Source organism: Penicillium macrosclerotiorum (assembly GCF_028827735.1).
Source record: "Penicillium macrosclerotiorum strain IBT 26536 chromosome Unknown utg000006l_segment0_segment0, whole genome shotgun sequence".
NCBI lineage: Eukaryota > Fungi > Ascomycota > Eurotiomycetes > Eurotiales > Aspergillaceae > Penicillium > Penicillium macrosclerotiorum.
This window is the reverse complement of record NW_026643085.1, coordinates 725554-752707: the sequence shown is the minus strand read 5'-3', so window position 1 is coordinate 752707 and position 27154 is coordinate 725554. Positions and strand designations below refer to the sequence as shown.

General features: G+C 50.5%; 10 protein-coding genes across 10 annotated transcripts; 4 read left to right on the top strand and 6 right to left on the bottom strand.

The window, feature by feature from the left end:
* Positions 1-1092: 1092 nt before the first annotated feature.
* N7462_005561 (fungal specific transcription factor domain-containing protein) lies at positions 1093-1706 on the bottom strand (the record flags this gene model as incomplete). Its single annotated transcript, XM_057077279.1, has 2 exons — positions 1093-1499; positions 1652-1706. 2 exons carry the CDS (start codon positions 1704-1706, stop codon positions 1093-1095), a joined length of 462 nt encoding a protein of 153 aa, XP_056932859.1.
* Positions 1707-4043: 2337 nt separating this feature from the next.
* N7462_005560 (uncharacterized protein) lies at positions 4044-6425 on the top strand (the record flags this gene model as incomplete). Its single annotated transcript, XM_057077278.1, has 8 exons — positions 4044-4292; positions 4411-4439; positions 4514-4553; positions 4621-4888; positions 4950-5063; positions 5130-5455; positions 5531-5929; positions 6087-6425. The coding sequence occupies 8 exons, from the start codon at positions 4044-4046 to the stop codon at positions 6423-6425; spliced, it is 1764 nt and encodes a 587-aa protein (XP_056932858.1).
* A 1151-nt stretch (positions 6426-7576) lies between these two features.
* Positions 7577-8569, top strand: arfA (putative ADP-ribosylation factor; the record flags this gene model as incomplete). The annotated part of the gene is made up of 4 exons (XM_057077277.1): positions 7577-7724; positions 7892-8136; positions 8264-8329; positions 8477-8569. The coding sequence occupies 4 exons, from the start codon at positions 7577-7579 to the stop codon at positions 8567-8569; spliced, it is 552 nt and encodes a 183-aa protein (XP_056932857.1).
* A 1348-nt stretch (positions 8570-9917) lies between these two features.
* N7462_005558 (DUF3405 domain-containing protein) lies at positions 9918-12344 on the top strand (the record flags this gene model as incomplete). Its single annotated transcript, XM_057077276.1, has 1 exon — positions 9918-12344. The coding sequence occupies one exon, from the start codon at positions 9918-9920 to the stop codon at positions 12342-12344; it is 2427 nt and encodes an 808-aa protein (XP_056932856.1).
* A 760-nt stretch (positions 12345-13104) lies between these two features.
* Positions 13105-13800, bottom strand: N7462_005557 (uncharacterized protein; the record flags this gene model as incomplete). The annotated part of the gene is made up of 1 exon (XM_057077275.1): positions 13105-13800. One exon carries the CDS (start codon positions 13798-13800, stop codon positions 13105-13107), a length of 696 nt encoding a protein of 231 aa, XP_056932855.1.
* A 1041-nt stretch (positions 13801-14841) lies between these two features.
* On the bottom strand, positions 14842-17337 carry N7462_005556 (uncharacterized protein; the record flags this gene model as incomplete). Its single annotated transcript, XM_057077274.1, has 3 exons — positions 14842-16750; positions 16918-17227; positions 17277-17337. Coding segments are annotated over 3 exons (2280 nt in total), but the record flags the coding sequence as incomplete, so codon positions are not given.
* Positions 17338-18588: 1251 nt separating this feature from the next.
* Positions 18589-18915, bottom strand: N7462_005555 (uncharacterized protein; the record flags this gene model as incomplete). The annotated part of the gene is made up of 1 exon (XM_057077273.1): positions 18589-18915. The coding sequence occupies one exon, from the start codon at positions 18913-18915 to the stop codon at positions 18589-18591; it is 327 nt and encodes a 108-aa protein (XP_056932853.1).
* A 1351-nt stretch (positions 18916-20266) lies between these two features.
* On the bottom strand, positions 20267-21970 carry N7462_005554 (uncharacterized protein; the record flags this gene model as incomplete). Its single annotated transcript, XM_057077272.1, has 5 exons — positions 20267-20909; positions 20971-21242; positions 21299-21399; positions 21458-21553; positions 21622-21970. The coding sequence occupies 5 exons, from the start codon at positions 21968-21970 to the stop codon at positions 20267-20269; spliced, it is 1461 nt and encodes a 486-aa protein (XP_056932852.1).
* A 905-nt stretch (positions 21971-22875) lies between these two features.
* N7462_005553 (TauD/TfdA family dioxygenase) lies at positions 22876-24248 on the bottom strand (the record flags this gene model as incomplete). The annotated part of the gene is made up of 4 exons (XM_057077271.1): positions 22876-23035; positions 23085-23390; positions 23444-23930; positions 23990-24248. The coding sequence occupies 4 exons, from the start codon at positions 24246-24248 to the stop codon at positions 22876-22878; spliced, it is 1212 nt and encodes a 403-aa protein (XP_056932851.1).
* A 927-nt stretch (positions 24249-25175) lies between these two features.
* Positions 25176-27144, top strand: N7462_005552 (uncharacterized protein; the record flags this gene model as incomplete). Its single annotated transcript, XM_057077270.1, has 8 exons — positions 25176-25203; positions 25254-25395; positions 25448-25598; positions 25746-26105; positions 26159-26260; positions 26317-26472; positions 26566-26859; positions 26914-27144. 8 exons carry the CDS (start codon positions 25176-25178, stop codon positions 27142-27144), a joined length of 1464 nt encoding a protein of 487 aa, XP_056932850.1.
* Positions 27145-27154: the final 10 nt, after the last annotated feature.

The window sequence follows — 27154 nt, the reverse complement described above, 5'->3', positions numbered from 1 at the left end:
CTCATGCCGAAAAAGAGGGAAATAATGTCAAATCCAAATTCTGCCAATCCCAAATCTGATCGAACTGACCAACATCCAAATTCAAAAGGTCTCCCACACCCATTATGGGAGGCGTTGCCGTGTCTGGCATAGAAAAATCTAGAGAATTCGGCAAGAACATCTCCTTGGGATCTACGGAATCCAAAAAAGGTATCAAATCCGGAGAGATGCTATCCGTGAATGAGAGCGAATCAGTTCCAAACGATGTGCCAAGATATTCTGCTCCTGGAATACTGGTTTCTTCATCAATATTAGGCACTGATGCGGCTCTATTCGATAACCTCGAGAGACTTTTGGCAAGTCGAACCAGGACTGGAAAGCAGATTGCGCCGGTTTTGGTAACCTGGGCAAGTTGGCACATCAATGAACAGGCGAGACTGACTGCCTGGACAATATTCTCTCGCTGTGGAATACTGCCATCTTTATCATGAATCATAGCCGAGCACAAGAAAGCGGCCGTATCGAAAACTAAGAATGTGACGAGATGGAATTTGGCGTTGATAGGGAATACTTGATCAAAGAGGCGGCGTGACACTTCCATCAAGTGGAGGGCAACTTTGACTGCAGTTGCTCGGTGGTCTCTCTCTGTCTTTGGACTCCTGGAGTCAAACGTTTTGGAGAGAAATGGCTTGTATGGTAATAACATCGTCATATAGCCTATGGCGTGTAGTTGTTGTCGCTGAAGAGGCACATATATGTGTTCAATATCCCATTGTGTATCCGGGTCTGTTTCTTGATACGCCAAAGGTAGAGAAGTGAGCCATTTTTCTATATCTGATTTGAGTGGGTTGGCATTTGCAGTATCAATCGAGTCTTCTACAGTGGAATGCATCCGGGAGACGATCTGGCCTAGTTCACATTGTGCGGCAATGTGGGCAACAGGAGATGGCGGCCCAGATTCGATTTCGAGACATTCTAATTGCATATTTGGTAACTCAAATGGATACCGAGTTGTGTTGATGATGAGAGGACGTGATAATAGAAGTGACATTTGCCTGCAAGAAGGATGAGGAAAATTTCAATCGAAAAGGGACACCGGCTATATTGTGCTTCTTACCAATCCCATGAGTATAAAAGACACCAGATACGTCGTCTTATCTCCAAATCAAACTCTGATAGACCCGACCTTGGGGAAGACTTGTGCATCCCCAACTCCTGTGCCTCATGAATACAGGTGCTTAAAGCATGCCAGGACTCAACAAAGAAAGATTCTGATTTGAACCAGGCTGCGGTGAGAAAGAGTTGTTGGACTTGAGCCAAGCCGCCTTTACCAGGCGGAATCGTATTGCTCAGTTGCTTTGCGGCGTGATGATAAGCTTCTGAAAGGCTCTGAACCGATTCACCCAGCTCCGACTCGAACTTCTGCTGAATCTCAGTGGTGAGGTACTGCGCCGAGCAAGCACAGACTCGGATGAGAAGACAAGTGAACTCGGGTGTGAGCGGTTTGCTATTCACCCGGTCTGACCACCATGATGCATAATCGTGAGAAAAAGTAGGCGGGTAGAGACAATAATAGCTAAAGTTAGTAACTTGTAGATATTGTTGAACCAGGATATCTGGTGGACTGTTAACAGGATACTTAATCCCAGCTGCAATTTCCCTTGAGACGTACCGGTGTATGGTTTAGGTGGCAAAAGCCGTAGAACATTCTGCACCTCTTGTGGCATTATGACGGGGTCAGTAGCCTGGATCGAGGTTGACCTTGCCGCCTTCGCAAAAAAAGAGCCTTTGTTAGTAGACTCTAAAGACATGTCATGGAGGAAACAAAAATACCGGCGGTGCCGCATTTCCGAAAAGTAGATTCTGCTCGCTCGGCAGATACCCAAGGTTGCGAAGTTCGTCCTTTGCCGCAAGTGCTGGTAGGTCCGTTGCCTTGATTCCGGCCTGCTCTGCTTTGACGGCCTCGATCTCGTCCACCTCTTCGTCGGAAGACAATTTCCTGGCACAGAGCGGTCAGGGATGCGCGAGCTATCGATGCAAATAAGCACACCTTGGAGCCCCTGCTGAAGCTTTGAGACCGTTTGAGCCTTTCTTTGAAGGATATTGACATAAATGTGGAATTTTCCGTGCCTGGCAGTGGTTACAGGGCCATTGACGACTGCACTGATCACGGTGTTAAGAGAGGTCCCGAAACGGGATGGGATGGAATACCTTTTGCTTCCGCCGCTGGCATTCGGTGCAGGATGCTGCAGGACGAATGGTCTTTCCTGCCTTTGGTAGAACCATGATGCCGCTGAATGATCCTCTCGATGCATATGCTTTGGGAAGAGTGGAATCCATGGTGACTACAACGGGAGTAGCGTGCTTGGGCGGTTGTTGCCTGGTTTCTGCCTGAACTGGCCTTCTCCGGCCACTTCCCATCTCGCCCGAAACCCTGTTTTACATCGGTTTGTTATATACCTTCGTCTTGACGAATGCCTACGAGTTCAGGGATGGATCATAAGGTTTCGAAACGAATGGCCCCACACCCCTTTATTAGATAGTATTCTGCTGGTTAAAACTTCCAGTTTTCTATCCAATAACAACCACTCCATCTAGTAGGGAGACTACCACCCCTTGCCCTCAATAACTGCAGCCTAGTGCAGCCGAATATCTAATGTTTTACACGCTTCCTGCGCTGTTTTCACTCATATAGTTTTCATTTCATCGTTATCTGACATATATTATAGATCAAGTCACGTCTTATAGATCTCTTTAACGGCGCCTAGCGATTTTCGCCTGAAATGGGATCTGGCAAGCGAGGAGGCCAGTCCATTACCTGAAGACTAGGTTTTTTTAAGGGGTTTCGTACAATAATGGCTGTATATGTCGGAGCGTTATGCGGTATCATATTGGAAGATAGAATCCTCGTGGACAAGTAAATATTGGTACGACCACGTCAATATAATTGCTCGATGAAGAAGCCATAATAGCGCCACTCTAGAAGTCAAGGCCTCCAAATCGTGGGATTAGCCTGTCCTCCGTTCATCACCTGAAGAAGCAGCGAGATATCTGTTTTAGTTGCTTACCACGATGTGGTCAAAACTTTGGCCTTGGCTGAAAATTGTGGATTGCATCACTCACAGAGACCGAGACCATATGTACTCAGGGTAGTAGCATGCAACCTGCGAAATCACCAAAAAAAAGTCGTCAAAGCATGGAGAATTTCTGGTGGCTAAATTTGAGCCCAAATTCTTTTTGATCGGGGCAGCAAGCGGCGGCTTGTATACTCTTGCTTTCACCACCCATCAGTCAATCGCCCTGGCGAGGCTTAGCCCACATCCAACAAATGCACATTCTCGCTACACCGAGTCTAGGAAATTATCTCCACATGAGAAAATCCAATTAATACCAACAAAGATCCAACCCAATTGATTCCCCAATCGGCATCGAGGATGCTCGCAGGTGGGATCGGCCCTTTCTCCAAACTCGTCATTATAACACCGGACTCTTTTCATGTACCAAGAGCCAAGAACCACCCAACGTCACCTGGGCTGAAAAAAAATCCCCCAACCTCCCGATGACCAACTCAGACACAAGCTTCTGCTAAGCAAACACGGATCGGCCTGTCTTACGGTGCGCTCTGTTGTATTTGGTCGCGGAGAGTGAAACCAAGAGCGCTGCGGGGGCTGCAGCTGATCCCAGCGCTTAAACGTGACGGCCAGTCCAGCCTCAGATGACGGGTCACTCGCCCCCTATTCGGGCACACGGCGTGTCGCGCGATCATATAAAGATGGCCAGCAAGGGCACCTCTTCCCTTCACATAGCTCGATTCCGCGAACAGACCAGCCCAGTCCGGTCGTCGAAGGAGCGTTTCCTGCCCGCTTGATCTTCCCCGCAATCTCGCCATCCTGCGACCCCCGAGCCCGCAGGGACCCGCACGTGTCGCCTGTCGTGAGGCTCCGTCGAACTTGAGTCCTTCGATCGGCTGAAATTGCTTCCCAACCCGCCTCTTTTCCATCTTCAATTTTTGATCTCTTCTTGTCATCCCCGGCGCCAGCGTTCATCGCTTGCAGATCGCCGTCATGGCGGAGACACTGAACGCCCGGGATTTCCTCTGTCCGCAAGAATACTATGATAGTTTACAGAACGAGGCCGGGGACTCTTTATGGGACAAATTCAAGGATATCGATGACAAATCGCATTTCGGCGAATACATGCAACTCCTGTCGAATTCTCAAACGATCAATTTCGCCTTGGATTTTGGAAACGATGATGCTTTTTGTGCGCCCAACTTGAATAGTGAAGAGTTCCAACTCCTCGTCAGCCGACCGGTATGCTTGTAGAATAATCGCGGTGCCCGTTCTTCTTTTTGTTTTTCTTTTCTTTTTCCTTTTTCTTTTTTGCACGCGCGCTTGTGTCCGAATAATTGACTAACCGAGACAATGCAAGCGAGCGAGTCGTTTAGCAACGCGGTGGATGTAAGAATACTAGCTCACGGCTGCTGCCTGTTGGATTTTGCGTTGAAGTCAAATACTGATTGATGCGATCACAGACACATCTGGAACCCGCAGCAGCAAAAGGCAGCGATCAAGGTACGTGGGGGAGGGGGAGGTACGATGGATACAGAGAGCTCTGCATGCTCACCATGTTATGATCCAGGCAATCACCACACCATATGGGGTCTCAGAACGATTACAGGGCTTGATGTGCACAGACCCAGTCCCGCATCCTCCCAAGAGCCCCAAGCTGGCTAAAAAGTCACAGCCGGATATTACGGTCATGGAGGCGCCGGAGTTTGAACTCGATGACATCGAGAGCCAGTCGAGCGCGAAGGAGAAGTTCGAGACGTCCGCATTTCAGGGCCTGACGTTTGCGCATGTCACGGATCAAATCTGGCATTTCTCTTCGGTGGATCATGGCCCACGCTGTAAGCTCGTGTCTCGCGCGCAGGATCCCCCTCAAACAATCAGGCTGACCAGGAGAGCCAGATACGTGCATTGGCTATAATACATTATTTGTTGCTCCAGGGGTCCCCGTGGATAACGGCCAGGACCTTCCGGAGGGCACGCGACTCTGGACTTGGCTGGTTTTATGTGATGATGGTATGTGGTTATAACTTCGCCTCGCCAAGGCGTCTGGTTGTATCCAGATACTTATGGTTTCTCTAGGAACGGTGATATCAATACAGGAAGATCCACTTCCACAGCTACAAGATCTGGAAGAAAAAGACCAACAAATGGTAATCAAGGTCGTGCGACGAAACATCCTATCGATCGTCTCCGGTATCTCAAAGCAGCACGCCAACACGTCTGAGAGCGAGTCGTTGGTGACAGTTCGAGTTCGGCATTTCAACGATGCTGGACCTGACCAGGCAAATATCAAGCCAGAGGACGGCCCCAGTCTGCTTTTATACTACATTTTTGACGACTGGGTATCGAGTTTTGGGCTGGTCGCCAAACGACAGCACAAATATGGACGGGCGTTAGAGCGATTGGTACGTGTCGGCAACTATGATGCCGTCTCTTGTTTTTCCTCCTTCAATAGTGCTAGTTCTAATTCTCGAATACAGAGAGGGCAAATGCTAGACCGCCCAATTGTTGACCTGGTGAACGAGCTACACTGGCTGGGTCGGCGGCTCGGTGTGCTCAAGCGGCTGTACCAGAGTTACGAGCTTATCATGCGACGACTGTTGCAGCGGCAAGGTTCGGTGCGCGAGGAGGCCCGCGGACCCAATCTGCCGCCGGTGACATCGAGCAATTCTTATCCCGAGAGTGAATTCGCCAACGTACAACGACGAGCGAGTGTTGCCAGCCACAGCGGGGCCCCGGCGAGGAACCCGAAGCTTGTCGGAGTATCACTCAGTTCGGCAGCCGTGGGCCGATTTGAGCGACTGGTCGATCGAATTAATTTATACTGTTTGAGTGAGATTGACACCTGTCTCCTGGAGAAGGAGTCCTTGACATTCCTGGTAAGTGGTGAATCCGTGTGTGCTTCTATTGAATGCCAAGTGTTCAATTCCACCATGAGCTTGATTGTGCAGTGGAGACGGGAGATGAGAATCGAGGGCAAACCCTTCTATGGCAGCTTTCAAGATCGCTCGGTGACTAACTTCCATGGATTCGTAGAACTTTAACTTGATCGCTCTCAAGGACTCCCAAGCTGTTGAGAAGTTGACACGGATCACCATCTTGTTAGCTAAGGCAACCATGTTATTCCTGCCAGTCAGTTTGATGACCGCGTATTTTTCGACTGAGTTGCAGGGGGTCAAGGGCGGATACACCAAGTTAGATTACTGGGCATCCTTTGCGGTGATCTTTGTTGTGACGCTAGCGGTGTTGACCATCTTTGGGTTTGCCAGCGACACAGTGGAGGGCAAGACAATCTATCGGTCGTTGATCAAGACATTTTTCCAGCGATCCCGACAGCGAATCTCACAGCAACGACGAGGAGGCGGGCACGATTGATGATAAAGTCTCAATGGTGATGGTGTCATGACGCGGCGCCGGTGAAAGATCCCCAGTGTCCCACAACGGCCCAGTACGATGGCGCCTTTGACGCCGCACGACCAAGTTTAGGGGGTCTTGGGGGGGGGGGGGGGGCGCAAGGCACGAGACTGGGCCGATAAGTCGGGAGGTGGGCCTATCAGCGACAGGAACGGGGACTCAGGATCTGGTCGAGAATGGATGAGGGTCCAGTTTTTTCGGGCCCGGTCTTCAGTTGCTGGGGGGGAGGGGGGCGCTTTGGGGGCTTTGAGACTTTGGGCCTGTTGGGTCTTGGTCCAGTGACGAGCCCGTGACTGCCCGTGACTGCGAGTCACGGGCCATTGTTCGGGGGCGAGGTTCCCTTGTTGCCTCTGGTATTTTGATTACGGGCAAACACCGTGTCCTCTTGAACAACCATTGACATGGAGAGCGCAGACTCGACCAGCTGGATCATGGAGGTTATGGATTAGTTGTCCTCCGGTGCCCCAATGCAGCCAGGGATTCAAAGCCCGGCTGCCTAGAGAGAAGGCATGTATTTATATAGCAGAGATAGTGCATTGTATTTGGATTGAACCCCTTCTGCATTGCTTTTGGTATACCTCCGTACTCCGACCCCGACTTCCCTCTACACACCGCCCGGGACGGTGTACGGTATTCATACGGGATACTGGTATTCTCCGTACACAGCGTACGCCGTGGACACCGTAGGGGCGCAGGACCACGACTACGCCCAGCCCAGGCCGCCGTAATTGCGGTATTCCCATTCCCAAACCAAAAAAACACCCCTTCCCGGACTCGCTTTCTCTGCTCGGCGACGACCTCGACCTTCTCTCTCCCTTTCCCTCACCTGCTTTTGAAATCCCACCTTCTACCAACGTCCATCCCTCTTCCCTGCCCGGTAAGCTTGCTCTCGTGGATCTGCCCCCTTTCCGCCGCCCGGATCTTCTCAGCTCGTCAATCCACTGCACTGCCCGCAATATCCCCCCCCCCTGACCGCAGAGTCCACAACACACGTTTTCCCTATCATCCACCACTTCTCCCTCCGCCGCCTGACCTCATATTATCCCACTTTCCATCTCCATCACTAACCTGTTCGCCTCCCGCCATTCGCTAGGCTTCGAGGTTCCGACAATATGGGTCTCACTTTCTCCAAAATTTTTGATAGACTATGGGGTCGCAAGGAGATGCGCATCCTGATGGTCGGCTTGGACGCTGCCGGAAAGACCACCATCCTGTACAAGCTGAAGCTCGGTGAAATCGTCACCACCATCCCCACCATCGGTCAGTCCGCTTCTCTCGCCATCCGTCCACCTACGTGCAATTCGATGTCTCCCTCTCCGAAACAAACAAAAAAAAGAAAAAAGAAAAAACAAATATTCCATCATCCCCCCGGAGGATTGGCATGCATCCCCGACCGCTAACGATACGCTGACTTGGGTGACATATAGGCTTCAACGTCGAGACCGTCGAGTACAAGAACATTCAATTCACCGTGTGGGATGTCGGTGGTCAGGACAAGATCCGTCCTCTGTGGCGCCACTACTTCCAGAACACTCAGGGTATCATCTTCGTGGTTGACAGCAACGATCGCGACCGTATCGTCGAGGCCCGCGAGGAGTTGCAGCGCATGTTGAACGAGGATGAGCTCCGCGATGCTCTCCTCCTGGTTTTCGCCAACAAGCAGGATTTGCCGGTATGGACTTCGAAACCCATGAGCGGATGGGTCCCCCTCCATCGATGCCATACTACCCCTCCCTTCTCGTGGGAGATGCGAGTCGGTCAACACCATGACATGGTTGCTAATGTCCCTGTTTCTCTAGAACGCCATGAGCCCCGCCGAGATCACCCAGCAGCTCGGCCTCCAGAGCCTGACCCGTCGTGCTTGGGTGAGTTTGAGCCCCCCCTCCCCTTCTTCTCTTTCTCCCCTCCTCTTCCCTCTTTCGTCTTTTGGAGGATAAAGCATCCCCGTGGCTGTGAACACGGGAATGTGTTGCAGATGTTAGTGGAAGTGCAATCAAGCTAACCCGTCCTAGTATATCCAATCCACCTGCGCCACCACTGGTGACGGTCTGTATGAGGGTCTGGAGTGGCTCGCCGATGCCCTCCGGAAAGTGGAACGTGGCTAAGCAGATATAATATCAGGGGAAGGTGTGTGCGTGTATGTAGCTGGGCGAGAGAAATACCAACGGCAAATCTGCAAATGATGGATGGATGATGACTCTGACGGGAGTTCTTTTTCGCGAGGCCAGATTTCTGGATGGACAAGTTGAAATGCCCCCTCTTCCGGAGTCGAGGGGGAACGGTTCTTTCTATCGGTGCTTTGTGTGTTCTCTCCACGGCTCTATTTCTCTTCGCTATGCTATTAGCCTCATTTGTTCTTTTTCCTCCTTCTGGCGTCACGTCAAAATTGTTGTTTCTCTTTGTTAAAAGAAATTGGTTAAAAAACACACTATGTATCACCAGTCCCCGAACGAGAACGAGCTCCGGAGTTTGGTCCAATGTCCCTCCATCGGTCCGCCCGTCCGCTCGTATCCCGGGCCCGCCTATACGACCGAGCCCGGTCCATGTATGTATACCGCTTGATAGATCTATCGGGATGGGAGACCCAGACATGGGGGTACTATATATGTAGATCATGGACATGGAGAGACACGATCGCAATGCACTGTTTCTGGATCCTCTTTGTTGTATTGTCCTCACTATATCGTGAGTCGTACTATCATGTAGGATCATACTTGTAGACTGGGCCTGTCCAATAGATTGGGTTTGCTCGTTTAGGACATGAACCACTTCCCGGGGTAACCAGGATTGGCGATGAGGGGAACAACAAGAAAGTCAGCTGGGGGGGAGTAGAGATATCCGAAGGCCACTATACAGATACTATGGAATAAATTCGAGTTGACCATACTCCGTAGCGTGCTGGACCATCGTGATAGTATAAGACTCTACTATGGAGACGACGACATGTGTGTTTGTCCCGAATTGGGCGATCGTGCGTAATCAGCGTCCCATTTTCCACGAGTCTTGGCGTTCGACCCAGACTCTCGTTCCTGGTTTTTTTCCCTGGTTTCTTTTTCTGAGAACAGAGCAGTGATTATTCCTTGGATTGTGAAAGACAAATAAAATCCCCGCTTGAGGAGTCTTTTGAAAAAACCCCCCATCTCCCACGGTCTTGGTTTTGCCCAACTCTCCTTATTCGCGCCGGAACGAAGTCGGGGCTAGACTTGGCGCCCCCAAATTGCCTGGCCGACAATCTGCCACCACCGAAACCAACAAACGCCGCTTGCCGCTTACCATCGCGTGCCTTTTTCTTTCTACCGCCACCTCTCCTTTTCATACCATCTCTCGAGTTCAGTTGTGTTGTGATTGCTGTATATCCAACAAATGTGTCGGTGAATTTATTGATTAGATCGGTTGCCACTCTTGTCCGTCTCCCTCTCGGCAGTCAATGTTGACGCTCGACCCGTTGGCACCATGACCGTCCAGGCGAGGAGAACCTCCGGCGCCCACAACAAACCGTCGCCCTATAGCTCGAGCGCTCCGGAAAGTGATGTCGAGAAACAGCCTCACAGCCATCATGCCCGTCCAAATTACCATAATCATCATCATCTGAGCGACAGTGATGATTCCGGCCCCGATTTCTCCTCCACATCCTACCCGCCCATCGGGGGTGCCGCGGGCCTGCGCCGCGCCAGATCCAATGTGGGCTTCGCCGTGCCACAGCGGATTATGCGATGGTTGTGCTTCGCCTTGTTCGCCGCTCTCGTGCTCTTCATCCTCACCCTTTTCCGTTTCACCATTTCCTCCTCCGTTTCCCAAGTCGCCGTCGAGCTGCCCAAGGTCGTCACGAACAAACCGCCACAGTGGGAGGCGTTCCCCTTCCTGAACCGCTATCAGGGCGGTTTATCCAGTCTTGTCGCGCGCAGCGACAATGTTCCCGAGTACCCAGGTGATAATGCGGATGGATTGATGCTTCCGGAGGAAGAAATCAAGGACAACACGGCCAATAAGTTGGCCGCCAGAGACTCGAAGCCGTCCATGTCAAGCTCGGTGTTCAATCCCTATCCCGATTACGCCTCCCCAGATTATGTCGCAAAGTACGGCGAGAAGCGCGAGTGCTTCTTGGACAAGGACAACTCGATTCGTGTCCCCGCAATCCAATCCTTTCCTGGTATCCCCAGAGGTTTCCCGGACCCCGTTATGGGTTCGAATACAATGTTGGGAATTCGCGACGATGTCTGTTTCGATCGATTCGGTCGTCTGGGACCGTATGGACTGGGATACGGAGTCAAGAGGGGTGGCAGCGGAGCCGGTTTAGAAGGTCACCGAGATGGCGCCGAGCGGATTTGGGAGGATGTCCCTCCGGTGGATTTCCGCCAGGTCGACTGGGCCGATGCGCAGCAACGCTGTATGGCCTCGAATACTCATCGATTCAAGGAGCTTGAGGAGCCGCGTCTGAATCGCTTTCTTTCAATGCCCGTCGGCGTTCCGCAGTTCAACATCACCTCAGCCCAGGAGACCAGCAAAGCGCAGGCCCAGGCTGGATCGGATCGCCTTTCGAGAACCGCAGTTATCATTCGCACTTGGCACGACTTCCGGTACACCACCGAGGACATCATCTACTTGCGCTCTCTCATCTCCGAACTTGCGCTGCTGTCTGGCGGCGAGTACACCGTTCATTTCCTCGTCCATGTTAAGAACACTGATCTTCAGATTTGGTCCGACGACGAGACCTACCAGCGCGTCCTTCACGATTCTCTTCCGGAGGAGTTCCGGGGTATGGGTACTCTCTGGTCAGAGGCCCAAATGACTCTCATGTACCCAGGACTGGAGGAAACGTTGACTCGCGGTCTACCGATTTACGGCGTCTACCGCAGTACCTACATGCCCGTGCAATATTTCGCCTATCAGCATCCGGAGTACGACTATTTCTGGAACTGGGAGATGGACGCTAGGTATACCGGTCACTGGTACCATCTCTTTGACAAGGTGGGCGACTGGGCCAAGCAGCAGCCGCGCAAGGGCCTTTGGGAACGCAATGCTCGCTTTTATGTCCCATCTGTGCACGGCTCGTGGGATGATTTCCGCCAAATGGTTCGTGTGCAAACTGAGATTGGCACTAACAGCCCCAACAATATGTGGAGTACCTACAAGCCTGGTCAAGATGGAGGCGATAGTAAAAGCCCCTTCCAACAGCAGGGCGATAAAGCAGTCTGGGGCCCCCAGCGCCCCGACGAGCGTGACATCTTCGAAGTTGAAGGTGAAGGCATCCCGCCGACAACGGCCGAGAAGGATCAGTATCAGTGGGGCGTTGGCGAGGATGCTGACTTGATCGTCTTTAACCCGCTGTACGACCCGGAAGGCACAACCTGGATCCTCCGCGACGATGTTACTGGCTACAACAAAGAGAATGGCATGCCTCCCCGACGTACCGCGATTATTACTGCTTCACGTCTATCGCGTAAGCTCCTCACCACTATGCACCGTGAGACTAGCCTACGCCACCACAGCATGTTCTCCGAGATGTGGCCTGCTACGACCGCGCTCCACCACGGCTTCAAAGCCGTCTATGTCCCACACGCCGTTTATGTCGACCGCCGGTGGCCGACGCGCTACCTGGAGTCGGTCTTCAATGCCGGACGCAATGGCGCCTCTGGTGGTGCCCGTACGTCGATCTTCGGCGACCGTGAGCATAACTTCAAAGGCACGACCTGGTTCTATTCTGCCGGGTTTTCGCCGAACATCTGGCGCCGCTGGCTGGGACTCCGCGTCGACAATGATGGCGGCGAACAGCAAGAGCTGGCGGGCGAGGGTCGCATGTGTCTGCCCCCGATGCTCCTCCATCCCGTGAAGGGTGTAGATTTGATCATTGATGACGGTGAGCATGCTCAGGATCGGTGAGGAAATGAGCGAACTGATTGGCGTTTTGTTTTGATTCCTGCCACTCATCCTCGATCCACACGCACATAAAGATACATTTGCTTTGCATATACCCATCCTTTTAACCCCTCCGCCCTCCCATCCCTTACTCCTCCCCTCCACGTCTCATATACCAGTTCACATCAATCCTCTCCTCTGCATGTTTTGGGTAGCTGATGACCATCAGCTGGCATGGTTGCGTTGCATAATTTTACCTCAACCTCATTTTCCCTGTATAATGCCTTTTGTTTTGCTACTATCATCCGACATACAGATCTATATTATCCCCATTTGCGACCCATTTATTATTTTCTTTTCCGTGCTTTTTTTCCCCTTCCATTATTCTGGCGTGCACGCGAAAACGAGGCGTTCTTGAGTGACTCGGTCTGGTGCCCACTTCATGATGCCTCCCCCCTCCCTCCTAATGTGTCGATGTTCTACCCAACCCCACGCAGCCAAGTATTCTAGTATCTCGACATTGTGATAGCCAAGTCTTGTCTACGTCTTGTATCTTTCTCCTGTTCTTATTTGACCCGGCGTATGATGCGAAAGGACCGGGAGAAGAATCCTGTGGATATTTTTTGTCTAGTTGCGTAGCATTATGTCTGGAATCCCGAGATTTCTCATAGATTTTGATTAGTTGCATTATGAGGTTCTAAAAGGTTCTAAATACAGATGGATATCATTAAATTCAATTAGTACTCCCGCGAGCCAACTCCAGTAAACCCAAATTCTGCTCAACTCATACCATCGTCTTCATCGATTCACCCACCACCCGCAAGACATTCCCCGAGCAAGTCCGCTGCGGCGACAACGGCGACCGCGCCACGAAATGCGTCGGCGCAAAGCAGATGCTGCACTCATATTCACCATCCTTGCCGGCCCCGAAGCTCAGACACGTTCGGCACACGCGGTGCCCACACGTTGTCAGGAGCACGTCGACCGAACCCCCGTCTGCAACACACGTGTGGCAGAAGTGTGTCGGGAACAGCACACGCGGGTCTGTCCGCCGGCGCTCGATCTCGGCGACCAGTTCCTTGCCTTTCTCGACACGGGCGCGGAGTAAGGTGACTTTCTGTTTGAGGGCGGCCAGGTTGGCGGCGCTGTGTGGGTTGCTTGGGTGGTTGATGGTGGGCGGGGCGGGGCGTGGTTTGTGGAGCGAGGGCACGGGCTCGAGGAGGATGACGGGGCGGAAGCGGGCGGTGACGGGCTTGTCTTGCATGCAGGTATGTTCAAGTAGCCAGCGGCGGCGGAGCTGGCGGTTAAGGAGGACGGTGAAGTAGATGGAGAGGGCTTCCAAGGCGCGATATTCTGAGATTGGGTCGAGAATGAGAGGGGGAGGGTGAGCGGAGGCTTTGTTTTTGTTTTTGCAGGATGCTCGAGGTGGGATGTTCTTCTCTACAGCCTCGGATGATGGAAGAAGTGAAGAGAGAGCCATCTCGGTGATGGAGTGGGTGTGCGGAGAATGTTGATTGAGATGGAGTATCGAAGATTGAGGTTCTCCGGTCGAGCGCTAGTCCTTTGGGTCTTGTAGTATTTGGATTGCGTTGTGAGTGGGAGTTAGCAGAAGAGATCGCCTAAGATCGTGTCAGGGTGCAATTATATAGATAAACTGCTGCATCATTTACAACATTTGAGTTTGCCGGGGAGAAGAATAAAAACGCCTAAACAGTTTCGGCCGAAGCCCTACGAGCCATTCGGAGTCGGCGTGGCTGCAGAGCCGCAGCCGTTGAACTTCCCGCCGATCTTCCCCGGACTCTAGCCGGCCGGGCTGTTTCATCCGTGTGGCGGCTATTGGCCAGGAGGCGCAAAAGCCGAGGCAGAGACAGTTTTTCGCTTCGACGGTAGTCCGATCCAGACCCTCTTTTTCATCAGCTGTAGGAAGCGAAAATAACTGGAGAGGTGATGATCTGATTGGTGGCATCTAGTAGAGGGTCGGGTGCGATCCCTGGGTCGAAGGTCACATCGGGAAGGCCGTTGCCACTTTGCTCGGCCGGAGCTGATGGAAATACGGATTTCAATGATTCTGTTCGGAACTTTGTTGGGACGTACCTAGAGCTTTACAGTGAAAATTTTGTGGGGAAAGCGAGGTGAAGAAATAGGCAACCAGGCGCGAAGGTGCCCGTGTGTCAGCGATTTCTCAGCATTGTAGATCAGTTGCACGAGTTGTAGACTTCATCCTTGATTTGAACGTATGAATAAGCAAAGTGGGTCAATACTGCTGTCAATGAAGTTGATGTTCCATCGTGAAGTGGTCTCCCAAGCTGAAAATAAGTCCGGTCTAGAACACACAAGGCTAGACCCGAGGCCATGGGTTTGTTTTTTTTTTTTTAAGTCAACTATTTGTTTGCTCTAAACCTTTCATCTTTCTCTAGATTATTAAAAAAAATTTCTTCCAAGACTCTTGGCCAAGTGGGAACCGAAGGGTTTTGTCTGCCTGCTAAATTTCTGACTGTCTATTCGCCCGTGAAACAACGGGCTATCTTGTGTATATAGTTCGCGAACCGGGCAACTCATGTTTCTCAGAATGGGTCTCGTTCCCCGAGGTAACATCGCTTAGATCGACAAACTCCCATCTAGAGATCGTTACACCCTGGAAGTGGAAGGTGTATTGATATCCCCTTGGAACAGCCTCTGTTGTGGCAGCCGTGGGCATGCTGCAAGCATGGATCAGATATTCTCCGGGGATGTATATCCCTCTTTCTTTCTTGCGATAAAACGGTGAAAGATGCAAATTATAGAGGTGACTATCGACTGCAGTGCTTCTCCCTTCATTTATGGACCAGATTTCGATACCAGAGCTGTTTTCGCTGGTTCCGAATTCTGCAAGCCGAAAAACAGACACGGGCGTACCAAAGGGGAAGGTCTGATGGAGTTTCGGGTCGGCGCCTCGGCTAGTCTCGCATACATAATACTCTCTGTCATATTTGAGATTCGATGAGTATCGAGGATAGAAAACCATAGTTCCTGATTCGCCCGTCTCTTTAGTTGCCGCGTTAGATTGAGTAAAATTCCAAGTTCCTTGCAAGGCTCGAAAGATGGCCAGTGATGCTGCAGCCTTCGCACTGGGGCTTTCCTGACTTGAGCTTATCTGAAGAGCATCCAAAGTCTGCTGAACTTCAGCACCGCCTGTAGCCGTGTCTTGCAGCTGAGCTCGGGAGGACTTCTTCCACGTGGTATAACGAGCGGGAATAACCGGTCCAGATTGGCTTTCAGCATGAGCAAGTAATATTGCACGATCGATCCCTAGATTCTTTGCCAATTCCTCCATCAAACCCACGTAGTCTCCCATTGGGAACTGGCCTCGACGAACAACTGGGCTGGGGTGTCTCAAAACACGGAGGCTTGCTCGTTGATCCTCTGTCTTGAAACACTCGTCGGGTGATTGCGACCACATTTTACCCAAAAAGCGAGCTTGCATCTCCATGACTCCCCAATAGGGACCTCGATAGAACCCTACAAAGCCTAAATCTGAAACCTCGGAGCGGATAGTACCGCCCATGTCCAAAATGAGTGGTAGAAAAGGATCCTCAGATGTGAACTCCAACTGGTCCAGAACATCTTCGGGCAGGAACGATAGAGAATTAAATGGCGTGAATCCGGTAGCCATCACAACTGTCGCCACATTCTCCAGTGTTTTTGAGCCACTAGAGGTCTCAAGGTTGATCGAGGATAACGCACTATTTGCGCTAGGATCAATCGAGATGGCCCGACCCATTGTGGCTTCGATATCACCAGACCGCACAAATTCGGAATAATCATTCCCGATTGCTACCCACGGAGGTTCAGAATGAGTCTCCGGCTCGGATGATAGGTCCTGCATATGTCCAAACTGTTCGTATTCGGTACCAAGAAGAGATCTGAAATAATCATTCGTCTTTCTCGCCTTTTCCTCCGGGATCGGGCCGAGGGCATACTCTATGAGGCCTGATGGCCGACGACCCAGATCGTACATCACCAAGTCCAATGGGAGAAAGGCAAGTGTATCCTGAGCTGTTTCGTGAGGAAGGTAAGTGGGCAAAGACCAGAATGACCGTGAGTATATGTGATGGATCTTGCGCTTGCTATTCACCTGCAATGTGGGCTCCTGAACGAACATAGATGAAGATTGTTGCAAAGCAAGAGCGGATGCAGTTTCAACTCCTGACATGCTGCCGCCGATGACAACAATGTCACCCGCGGCTGCGTTAGCTGCATCAAGCACTGGGTCTCGGCCCTTGTCAAGCATGGAGCTGTGGACCACCCGTGCTGAAGATTGCTTTAACCCGGGAATGTCTGGGATATATGGGCGAGCAAAGTATCCCGATGCTACAACAAGTAAGTCAAAATCTTCGGATTCAATATCATTCTCAGAAGGATTTTGTTGCGAATTTAGATCCCGAGCACTGCTTCATTGCACGTTATTAGTCTCTTATCAAGAGAGTCCAAAGGAGAAACTTGCTTTTCTTTAGCCCAAAAAACCCTCCACTGAGCTGTGCTCTGTGAATCACTTTTAGCTGTGCGGATAGTTTTGATAATTCGATGTCCCAATCTCAATACATCACGGGGAATGTACTGCTTTGTGTAGGCAGCCAGATACTTCCCGACTTGATATGCTTGAGGAAACATCGGGATATCAGAATCTCGCATTACCGATTCCCAGGAAAAATCAGAAAAAGCCACCGTAAACCGACTGAGGTTAGTTCGCATCCAGGGGTCTAACAGTCCCGGAGACCCGTGGGCTTCGTCGCTCTGACCCCTCGACGCCCGATTTGGCCAAAGACCGCCGACCTCATGACGACTGTCAAATATAATTGGCGTAAAAGCTCCATGTGGGAAGTTGTGCAGGAGAGTCTTCGCTGTCACGAGCCCTGAAGGTCCGGCGCCTGGGACCGTGATAGTGCTGTTAGCAGGCTGTCCGCGAGAATATATAACCTGGTATGACCAAGGAGAACGGGCACTTGCCAATGATTGCGACCTTCTTTGGTCTCATTTTTTCTTCATAAAAAAATCAGAACTTCTCACTCTTTCGTTTCTCCTTGGGAAGACGCCAACCAGCCGGCCGCGATGCTCCTGGTGTTCTTGGTGTTGAAGAGGTGTCGACTTCCCCGCAGCGGGGCAAAGCCATCATGAGGCCAGCCGATTTCAGTTTCCTAACGCAGTCGAACATGTTGGGTACTAGCAACATGTCTTGATAAATTGACAGACTATTTAGAACTTAACGTGATGAAACCTAGGTCACTATTCTATCAATAGAAAGGTATCTATCCGGTCGCCGATATCCACTGTGAGTGTTTACCGACTACCAACGCTGGATTGGCCCAGTCATCTTGAATCTGTACTTTTTCTCAATACGAGACCCAAGCCCGGGCCGTATGCCGATGGGAGCATAACCTGCCAAGGGCAATAGCTCCTGCAGCAGAATCTTCTACACTGCGCCAAGAATTGTCGGCCACGGCGTCAGACAATAGAAATCCGACTCGAAGTGAAGATTATTGATGCAGCGCATCTGTAGCGTTGCGTTGCTTACTTGGCGGAAATACGAGTCTGTCTCTAGAACGATATATGCGATCAAACCTAGGTGATTATAGAATATATGGAGATAGAGACTATTACAGACATCATGGTCCGGGCCATTTATTTTATTCCTTTTCAAAATCCATCATAGAGACCATTAGGAAAGGGAAGCGGGTAGCCTTGCCAAGCCTGGACTAATTTTAGCACCGATCGCCCCAGGTATACAACATGCATATGCTAGTCGGGTCTCCGGCAACATAGCTCCAGTGCAAAGCCAGCAACGGTTAGGGTGGGTATGCACCTGGGAAAGTATGTTTTGGTCATGCCTGAGCAGTTTGTTTTGTTGCGGCGTAGCATAGTCGACGGGGCGAGCCTGTCTCGGCATGCATAGTTGGACGAGTGCGCCTTGCGCCATGACGTCCTGCCAAGCCCATGCCCAGGAAGGGAGAGGAAAGGGAGAGGGAGGAAGAAAGAAAGGAAGCGATGCTTTCCAGGTGGTCTTCGACCCCAACTCGAAGGAGGGGGAAGGAGGGTGGGTGAGCATCTTTCCATAGGGCTTTATTGGCCCTTCGGGATGCCCCATTATCGACATGCCGGGGTTTGGGCGCGGTTGGTGGCCTGGCCGATCGCAACGCGCGCGTGCGGGGTCGAGCGTCGAGAAGAATCGAGAAGACGTCTCATCGAACTTTCGCGGATACAAAAGCCGAGTGGAGTCCTGCACGTCACCAAATCAAGCAACATGTTCAAGCCATTCGGCCACCTGTATCTCGGGGGTGTGTTGATTGGGTCGACAAGCCTCATTAAACTCTTGCTCGGTCACGAAGGTATCGACATTCCGGTGTGTCAGGGGAATCTTATATTGATTCTTTTTGCGCAGCAGCTCTTTCTCGGCGAAGGCGGAGGGAGAGAGCTTCGACAATGTGTTCCGGAGTCGTCGAATCCCACCATTGGGAAACGAGCGTGGCACCTGAGGCGGTCCAAATGGAGTATCGACTCGCCATGGGACTTCGGAAACGACAGACCGGGAGTTCTTGCGAGACGAGCGAGGTTTGGACATGTTGACCGATGGGTGAGGAGAAGAAAGGGATGGGGGGAATAAGCTAGATTCACGCAGGAAAAAATCCGTCAAATGTCTTCGTATCACGAAGCTCAAGGCAAGAAAGTGGGCTCTAGAGGGGGAAGGACCCTCGTTAAGTAGACGTAGATGAGGGAAAATGGGGTCAACTGGACTCTCGGGATCACCGGCCCTGAAAATATCTCCGCGGGACGCGCGGGGGTTCGCAGTTTTATTGGATCGTGGCTTTAAGACCCAGGCTGTTTAAGGTGCGTCGCTGGTTCGTCAGGATCATCGACCTCGCAAACTCTCAGACCCTCTCAGACCCTCTCAGACCCTCTCAGACCCTCTGGGTCGGCCCAGCAAAGCCGGGGTGCGTTGTCTAGCTGCAGGAGAGCACTGGATCTCTGGGGCTCTCGAAGGCTTTGCCTGGTCTTCGGGTCTGCACGACGGTCACGGCGGTTGAGTTGGCGTGTGATGCGCGCGACCCAAGCCGTCTGATCTGTGGTGTTGCGCTGATTCGACTACGTCATCTCGGCAGAGAGATGCCGATCCGCGCATCGCAACTGTTGGGGTGGAACCTGGGGACCCATGTTCAGGCCAAGAGCAGGATCGCAGCGAGGATGGCAACGGGCACAACCGGTACCTGGATGAGGAACAGTCTTGGAAGCGACGTCGAACAAGTGATCTTCATGAATTTGTCGGTCAGCGAGGGCAACGTGGGACAATGGGTTCAACACCATGGAAAACGTGAAGGCTTGCCGAATCTGTCCAACGACAGGCCATGCGGGGGGTGATCGGTACTCGATTAAGCAAAGTGCTGGCATGGATTCTGTAATAACTTCGTCCTCGAATTCCCTCAGTTTTTGCCACCAGAGAATACCGGAATATGATTTGGTGAAGTCTTCGTGAGTTGTGAATTGTGAGTTGGTGGTTGGTTGTAGGTGTTGGTTGGGTTTCACGATTTGCCTCCGAAGAGGTGCGGGTTCTGACAGAATACACCGATGCGAAGGCAGTACTTGGGCTTCCTACGCTTCACCACAAGCATTCTGCAGCTCAAAAATATTCGATTTAATTTAGTCGTGTATCACTCGTCGCTCTCATCAAATATTGTCGCACGATCTGGTACAGTCCTCGACATTTCCGTTGTTATGAGCATCACTCCCACTACGCCTAGTACGAGCAGTAGAAAGAGGAGCAAAGGAAACAGAGTAATAAGAGGAGAAGTGAGATTACCAGGGAAAAGGGGAAATATTGAGCATGCAGTCCTCATTTTCAACCTTGCCGGATGCATGCTGGCTGTTGAAACAATAAACGAGCTTGATTGATATTCACAAACCGTTCCTCGCCGCGTCTAATACGTAAATCTGAAGCTCGGATGGTCGTCTCCAAGATTGCTCAGTTCATCCGATGGTAAACCAAACCGGTCGTCTCTCTTGCCCTGGTTTCGCACTCGATTCTCATGGGCCAACCAGCTGAAGAAGACTACACATGCAATACCGCAGATCCAGACCATCCCCAGACTGACACCAAAACCGGTCGAATACGTTGGCGCTTCAGAATCAAAGAAAATATTGCTAGCAACCAGCCCACCACAGTTACCGAACCCTATCTGCATGGCAGACGCAATGGACTGCTTATAATGTCCCGCCATATTGTTGCTGAGCCAACCCATGAGAATGGGCTGCGTCATATATCCTCCGCCAGTGATCGCATACAGCGCGAAATAGCGGGCACCGACCGGGACAGATTTCTGGCAGAGCAGTATCACATATCCGACAGTCGCAATGACGCAGCCGGTCAATGTAAATGCGAAACGGTGTCGGAGCCTGTCACTGACAAACGCAGTGGTGAGTGCAATGACCGTCGCAACAAGGTAGATCGGGATGCTCATGACTTGTGCTCGCACAGATGTCCAACCAAGCTGCTTTAGAATCGTCGGGGTAAAGAAGGATGTGGCATAGCCGGTATTCACAATGCCAAAGTACATCAGTGGACTATATCTGTATTAGCCGCGAAACAAGACTCGTTTCTCTTGTTCTTTGGAATCAAACACACCCAAGGTAGATCTTGATATCACGGAGGACACGCCGCCTGGCAGGACCATCGAGCCGGTCCATCCGAGCTTCCCCTCGGTCTTCCTCGAGACGAGAAAGAAGGAGCGCCCGTTCTTCGTCATTCAGGAAGCTAGAGGTTTCCGGCCAATCCACAATCAAAAACTTGGAAATGGCTGCTGTCACGACAGTGATGAGACCCTCGATGATGAAGATCCAACGCCAACCACTGTAACCAGCGATACCATCCATTTTCGCGATGGCATAGGCGAGTAGCTTCTCTCGGCGTCAGTGTTTTTCTTGATTCTTTTGACAATCTATCAGATACATACTCCGCTGACTGCGCCCGCCAAAATGCTTGCACTGAAGAACACGTTCAAACGCCACTGGAGTTCGTAGCGCTTGTAGTACATTGCAATCACGTAGATACACCCTGATAATGTCAGTTGATGGACATCAAAAACTCCCTTCTCTCCAGGGAAATGACTGACCAGGCATGAACCCAGCTTCAAAGACCCCGAGCAAGAAACGACAAGCTACCAACCCCCCAAAACTCTGCGTTACTCCTTGACAGATCGTGATAATCCCTAAAAAGACAGCCAAGCCCGTGTAATTAGCATTGCTTCCCAGAGCATTGCAAGGGCGGATATCATACCCCATATAAACATGATTCCACTGATCCACCACGACGGAGACACTTTCTTGAGGATGAGGTTACTTGGAACCTCCAGAAGAATATATGGAATAAAAAAAATGAATAATGCAATGTTGTAATCATGGTCTTTCATATTCAGATCCTTCTCCAATCCTTGCAGACGGGCGTTGCCAATGTTGATTCGATCGAGGAACGCGAGAAGAAAGAGAAACATCAAAATTGGGACAACATGGATATCCAGTTTCCAAAGAAGTCGCTTCTCTGCAGCGCGGTCGGTCACACCGGTAAACTGCTCTGATTTCACATTCTCGATCGTTTCATGCTCGCTGGGCTTCTCATGATCGTCCATTATAGCAAGACAAAACTCGAGATAGGAAACCCCGATGGCATTAAACTGATCGATAAGAGAGAACTCGGTCGATAGGAAGGACCTTCAACGTTATAGTAGTTTTAGAAGATCGTTGACGTCAAGACGTAGCACAAGAAGCTATGCATTGAGTAACTTTACTAGTCTTGCAAGTGTTTATGGGTGTGACTGAAGTAAAGTAGAAAGCGATGCTGTGCACTTAAATATGGCCGAGCTAATTCTGAAACTCTGCACGAAAAGAAGGCTGAGCCGCGGCGCGTCTTTCCCCCGCACATCCTCATTTACGTTTATTCCGCTCTCGTAATCTCTTTGATTCCGCTCCCAAGATGCCAAGATGTTTAACCCGGTGCAGCTAGATTATCAGAAACCAGGCGACCACGCAGGGGTAGGAACTCATAAACCCTTAAAAGGTCCAAATTAAAATATTCTCATAAAAAAATCTCCCACCAAGTGATCCTACTACCCGATGGTGAAGCGATCAAGCCCGTAGTACACCTAGACTCCGTGAACCTTTGGGGAAACACTTTGATTGTTATTGGCTGTAGCGGAATGTTGTTCCGTTTTGCTGAGAGTTTTTCAAAAGCCAGGCAGCCATGGCGGGTGGATTGATTGCAGGAAAGGCAATACGCTGCCAATGATATTTCGGGAAAAGTCTGGTAACTTAAATTTGAATTTAACTCGGCAAGAAGTTGGTGCTTTCCCCGGACTAGTTACCCCGCTTCTCCAGGAAGATCTGCAGCTGTCTTGCCAAACCGTGCAAGCCTTCTTATCATCACCCTCAAAGCAAGCAGATAGGTTCGCAAAAAAAGGGGTCATGTTTGTGAAAATAATGAAATGGCCCATATTTGTCTGCCAATGCATTTGTTCGAACGAATGCGCATCAAGAACTATGAGCCCACGTTCTTTCGAATAATGGGCTCCAGAGGGAATACCTGCTCCTCCTCGGTGACGTCTTTGTAGACAGTGTCCCAGCGATGTTGAAGGGGTTCGGGGGTCTGCCACGCATTCTCGGGGTCGCGCAGCCAGAGACGTAGAAGATGACGTCTACTATGATTAGCATACCGTATCAAATCAGTCAAAAAGAGCTGGTACGAACTCTTGTCCTTGTTGGTCTCTAAATCCATTTCGCGCATGAAAAATACTCAAGTTATTAACATACTGAACATCCCCCTTTTGGAAGTCCAGAGATGCACTGTACTTCTCGGCCAAGAAGTGCAGTGCATCCAATGCTTCGGCCTGGGCTTCGGTGATAGGAGGAATACCGGGTGACCTAGGCTGGGCGAGGAATCCGGTAAAATATCGTCGTGCGTATTGAATGAGAACACGCTCGGGTGTATTCTCCGTCGCCGGTTGGTGATAGAGAAGAGGACGAAGAGTGTAGGGCTTCTTCGGGTTATTGAATCTGGAATACAAATCTCAGCTTTTGTTGTGCTTTGACAACCGGGAACCACTTACCCATCCACCGGCCAGTCCTGGGAAAGAGTGTGAATCAGATCAGGTCTTTCTTTTGCAAGAATATTGTAAACATTCCAGCTGCTGGACAGATAACTCTCGCCTCCTTCAGCCGATGGGCTCAGGCAGAGCAGTGAAATAATATCGCCTGCATCTGTATGGAATACCTGCTTATCCGCCGTATTAGAAGGTGCCCCGATCTGTCCTCTATCCACTGTGTTTGTGATATCTTTGATGTGTGATATCACAGGAGAAGTTCCATTTTGTAGCCGCGTGTCCTGCTGGCGACCGCGAATACTTCCGATATGGGAAGAGACTCCAGTATAGATGATGATGTTTTCCTCTCGCGAGTATGCATCAATCCGCAAGCCTCGAAGGACAAAAAATCCTCTCCCATTATGAATTTCTTTCGACAGGTCCCTCAAGACCGGGCGAAGATTAGGGAGTGGGAAGGTTGACTCATTGATATAACCCAGGGGCTTGTTGAGTGCTGCCAACGTTAGCTGACGAAGACGATCAAGTACTTTGGTCTTGCTCATACACACACACATTTGAAATTTGTTAGTGCGGAATCAATCTCGTCGAGCTGAATTTCGCTCAGCTTGTAAATCCAATCGTTTGTCTTCTCTACATCTTTCCCCTCCCAGACAAGCGGAGAAACCAACTTCGGAGGAAACCCGGCTGGTAGGCTGGTTTGGAGCGACTCAGACTCCTTACGACGGCGGGTGCGCTCTTGATACTTCAAAAAGTCAGGATGGTATTGAATATCCGGTTCAATGGGCTGTGTGAGAGTCTGAACGGCCGACATAGTGACCCGCCTGTTTTCTGATGGCTGTACGAAGACCAAACACTCGATTCACCGGAAATCCGACCCCGCTTAAATATCCTTGAATATCCAACGTAACATTAGGAACGGCGTCCTCGGCAATGCACTACGTACTCCCCTGACACTATGTACATCCCCGATCGCGTCATGTCGGCCGCTTGCCGACTTCAATAATTGGAATCAAACCATTCGCCGTCCTTCGCGACATTGGCCCCACTCCCGACGAGCTCGCTCGAGGTGCATCGATCGACACGAAGATGGATAGCATGGTGTACGGTAGATAGTTACAAGAAGTCTTGGCATAATCATCCATTAATCACGATTCAAGCTATCGGTGCAAGCCGAAGAGGGACCGAGAGGCAGGCTTGCCCTTTAGTTCAGTGTATTCCCTCAAGGAGCAACATAGTCGAGGCTTTTGCATCCACAAATGAAGCTATTTTAGGCGTGCAAAAAATATTCACCGAACATACTATCTGGAACTGTTGGGGGTCGGACTGTGATGCAAAGCCTTATGCGCCTTCTCCAGCTAAAATCTACAACTGCAAATACCAGCCTCCTTACATTCCTCCCAAGCAACCCAATCAGCACACACCGAAAGTCAAAGGCAAGAAGATTTTAATTCGATACTTTCGGGAGTCTACCACATTTTAGAGACTAAGAGCACTACTCTCAATAGATTCAAGCACTCTCTGAATAGAGACTGAATCGGGGCCACGGCCCGGTTCTATGAGCTAGAACATGCGCGTCGGGACACATACCAGAGGCTAGGGTAATCACATCATTTGCGTAACATAATGGCCATTCTTGTACCCCGCCTAGTATGTTCACTGTCTAGCATGCATCCTACCATTTTTTTGTCTTATTTAAACCTTTGAGCCTTCCAAACGATATTCAAACTGTCATTCAAACATGGCTGAAGAGCAAGACGGCCCAGGAAGTAAGAGGGATAACTCTATATTCCTAGACTTTTTGTCGCTGACCAGCCAGAGCCTTATCTACAGGATTCATCCGTCAGCGAAAATGTGTCGACTTCGAGTCTCGGTGTCCAGGAAACACATATATTACAAGAGCGCAGGATAGGCGTCTTTGGTGCCATTTCCCTCATCGTGAATAAGATTATTGGATCCGGGTTAGATATCTCGCTTGCTCAAAATGACCGAATGCGTACTGACTTTTGATAGTATATTTTCTACCCCGACCACCATCTTCAAGCTGAGTGGGAGCCCTGGTATGGCCCTTATGCTTTGGGTCATCGCTGGTCTGATATCAACATGTGGAGCCATGGTCTTGTTGGAGTTCGGCACCAGCATTCCACGTTCAGGAGGAATGAAAGTTTATCTGGAACAGTCGTACACGCCCAAGCTATTGATGACTTGCATATACCTCTTTTATTGTGCTTTTCTACGTGTGTTCACACTCTATAGTCTCGACCGCTTTCGTTTTCTTATGGGCTAATGACTCACTGAGTAAAATCTAGAGACCTCGGCCAGCAATGCTATTACAGCATCCTCATACTTGCTGAAGGCTGCAGCAGTGGAGTCAACAACTTGGAAGCTCCGAGGGTTAGCTATCGCCGCCGTCTCATTTGCAGTTGGAGTGCATAGTGTGGCGCCACGGCTGGGAAGAGGCTTGCAGGATGTTATGAGTGCGGTAAAGCTCTTCACTCTACTGTTTATTGTGTGTACAGGATTTGCGGCGTTGGGAGGCCATGTTCAAGTCAAAGCAAATAATTTTGACCCTTCAAATTCCTTCAAAGGGACGTCTAACAATGGCTATAATATCGGCACCGCCTTGTTGGATGCAATCTTTTCCTTTCAGGGCTACGACAACTTAAATGCGGTATGCGCTCTTTCGCACAGCATTGTGTATGTGGCAAGCTGACGTTGCTCTAGGTCTTGTCAGAAGTCAAGAACCCGCAACGAACTCTTCGGATTGCCCTCCCTACCGCGATGGGCATGGTGACTCTTCTTTATATTCTAGCCAATGTAGCTTATGTGAGTTCTCTTTGGCGGACCATCTGATGTAAAATTCTCATGGAAAATTCTTATAGTTTGCCGGCGTTCCGAGAGAAGAGTTTCTCAGCTCAGATCTGACCATCGCTGCTTCGCTTTTCAACAATGTCTTCGGTCATTCTGCCGCCGTAAAAGCCTTACCTGCATTAGTAGCAATTTCTGCTATCGGCCATCTTCTAAGCGTTGCGTTTACTGTCTGTAAGTTATCTTTGAACCTCTTTCCAAAGTCATTCATTTTCCAACAATTGGACAAGAATTGACACACTTCGGTAGCTCGTGTTCTCCAGGAATTGGCAAAGGATGGCGTCACCCCCTTTCCAAATATCTTGATGCAGAATCGCCCTTTCAAAACGCCCCTTGTCTGTCTTGCTGTGCACTTGGGAGTGACTATCGCCTTCATATGTGCCCCTCCCGCCGGCGATGCTTTTGATTTCGTCGTGGGCCTCGGCACTTATCCTAGCGTATTTCTCTTGACACTCGTCACGATCGGCCTGATCAAGTTACGAATTAAGAATGAGAACTTCCAATCATCTTTCACTGTCCCATGGGCGGTGCTCGCATTCTATCTTGCGGGAAATATTGTAGGTTGGCCGAAAGAATACCATTCCTTATATTTATTGACTTGGATCCTACAGTTCCTTCTGGTCATGCCGTTTGTCCCGCCTGTCAATGGACAAGGAAGCACCAGCCTTCCGTATTATCTTTCGCCGGTTGTTGCGCTAGCTATCCTTGCCCTGGGAGTCATATATTACGTTGGTCGATTTGTCTTACTCCCCTGGATTTTCAAATACGAGCTTGATCTAGTGGAAGTGGGCCTGAGCGATGGATCACGAGTTTCGCGATACAAAGCAAGGAAATCCCCTTGATAGGCGAAGT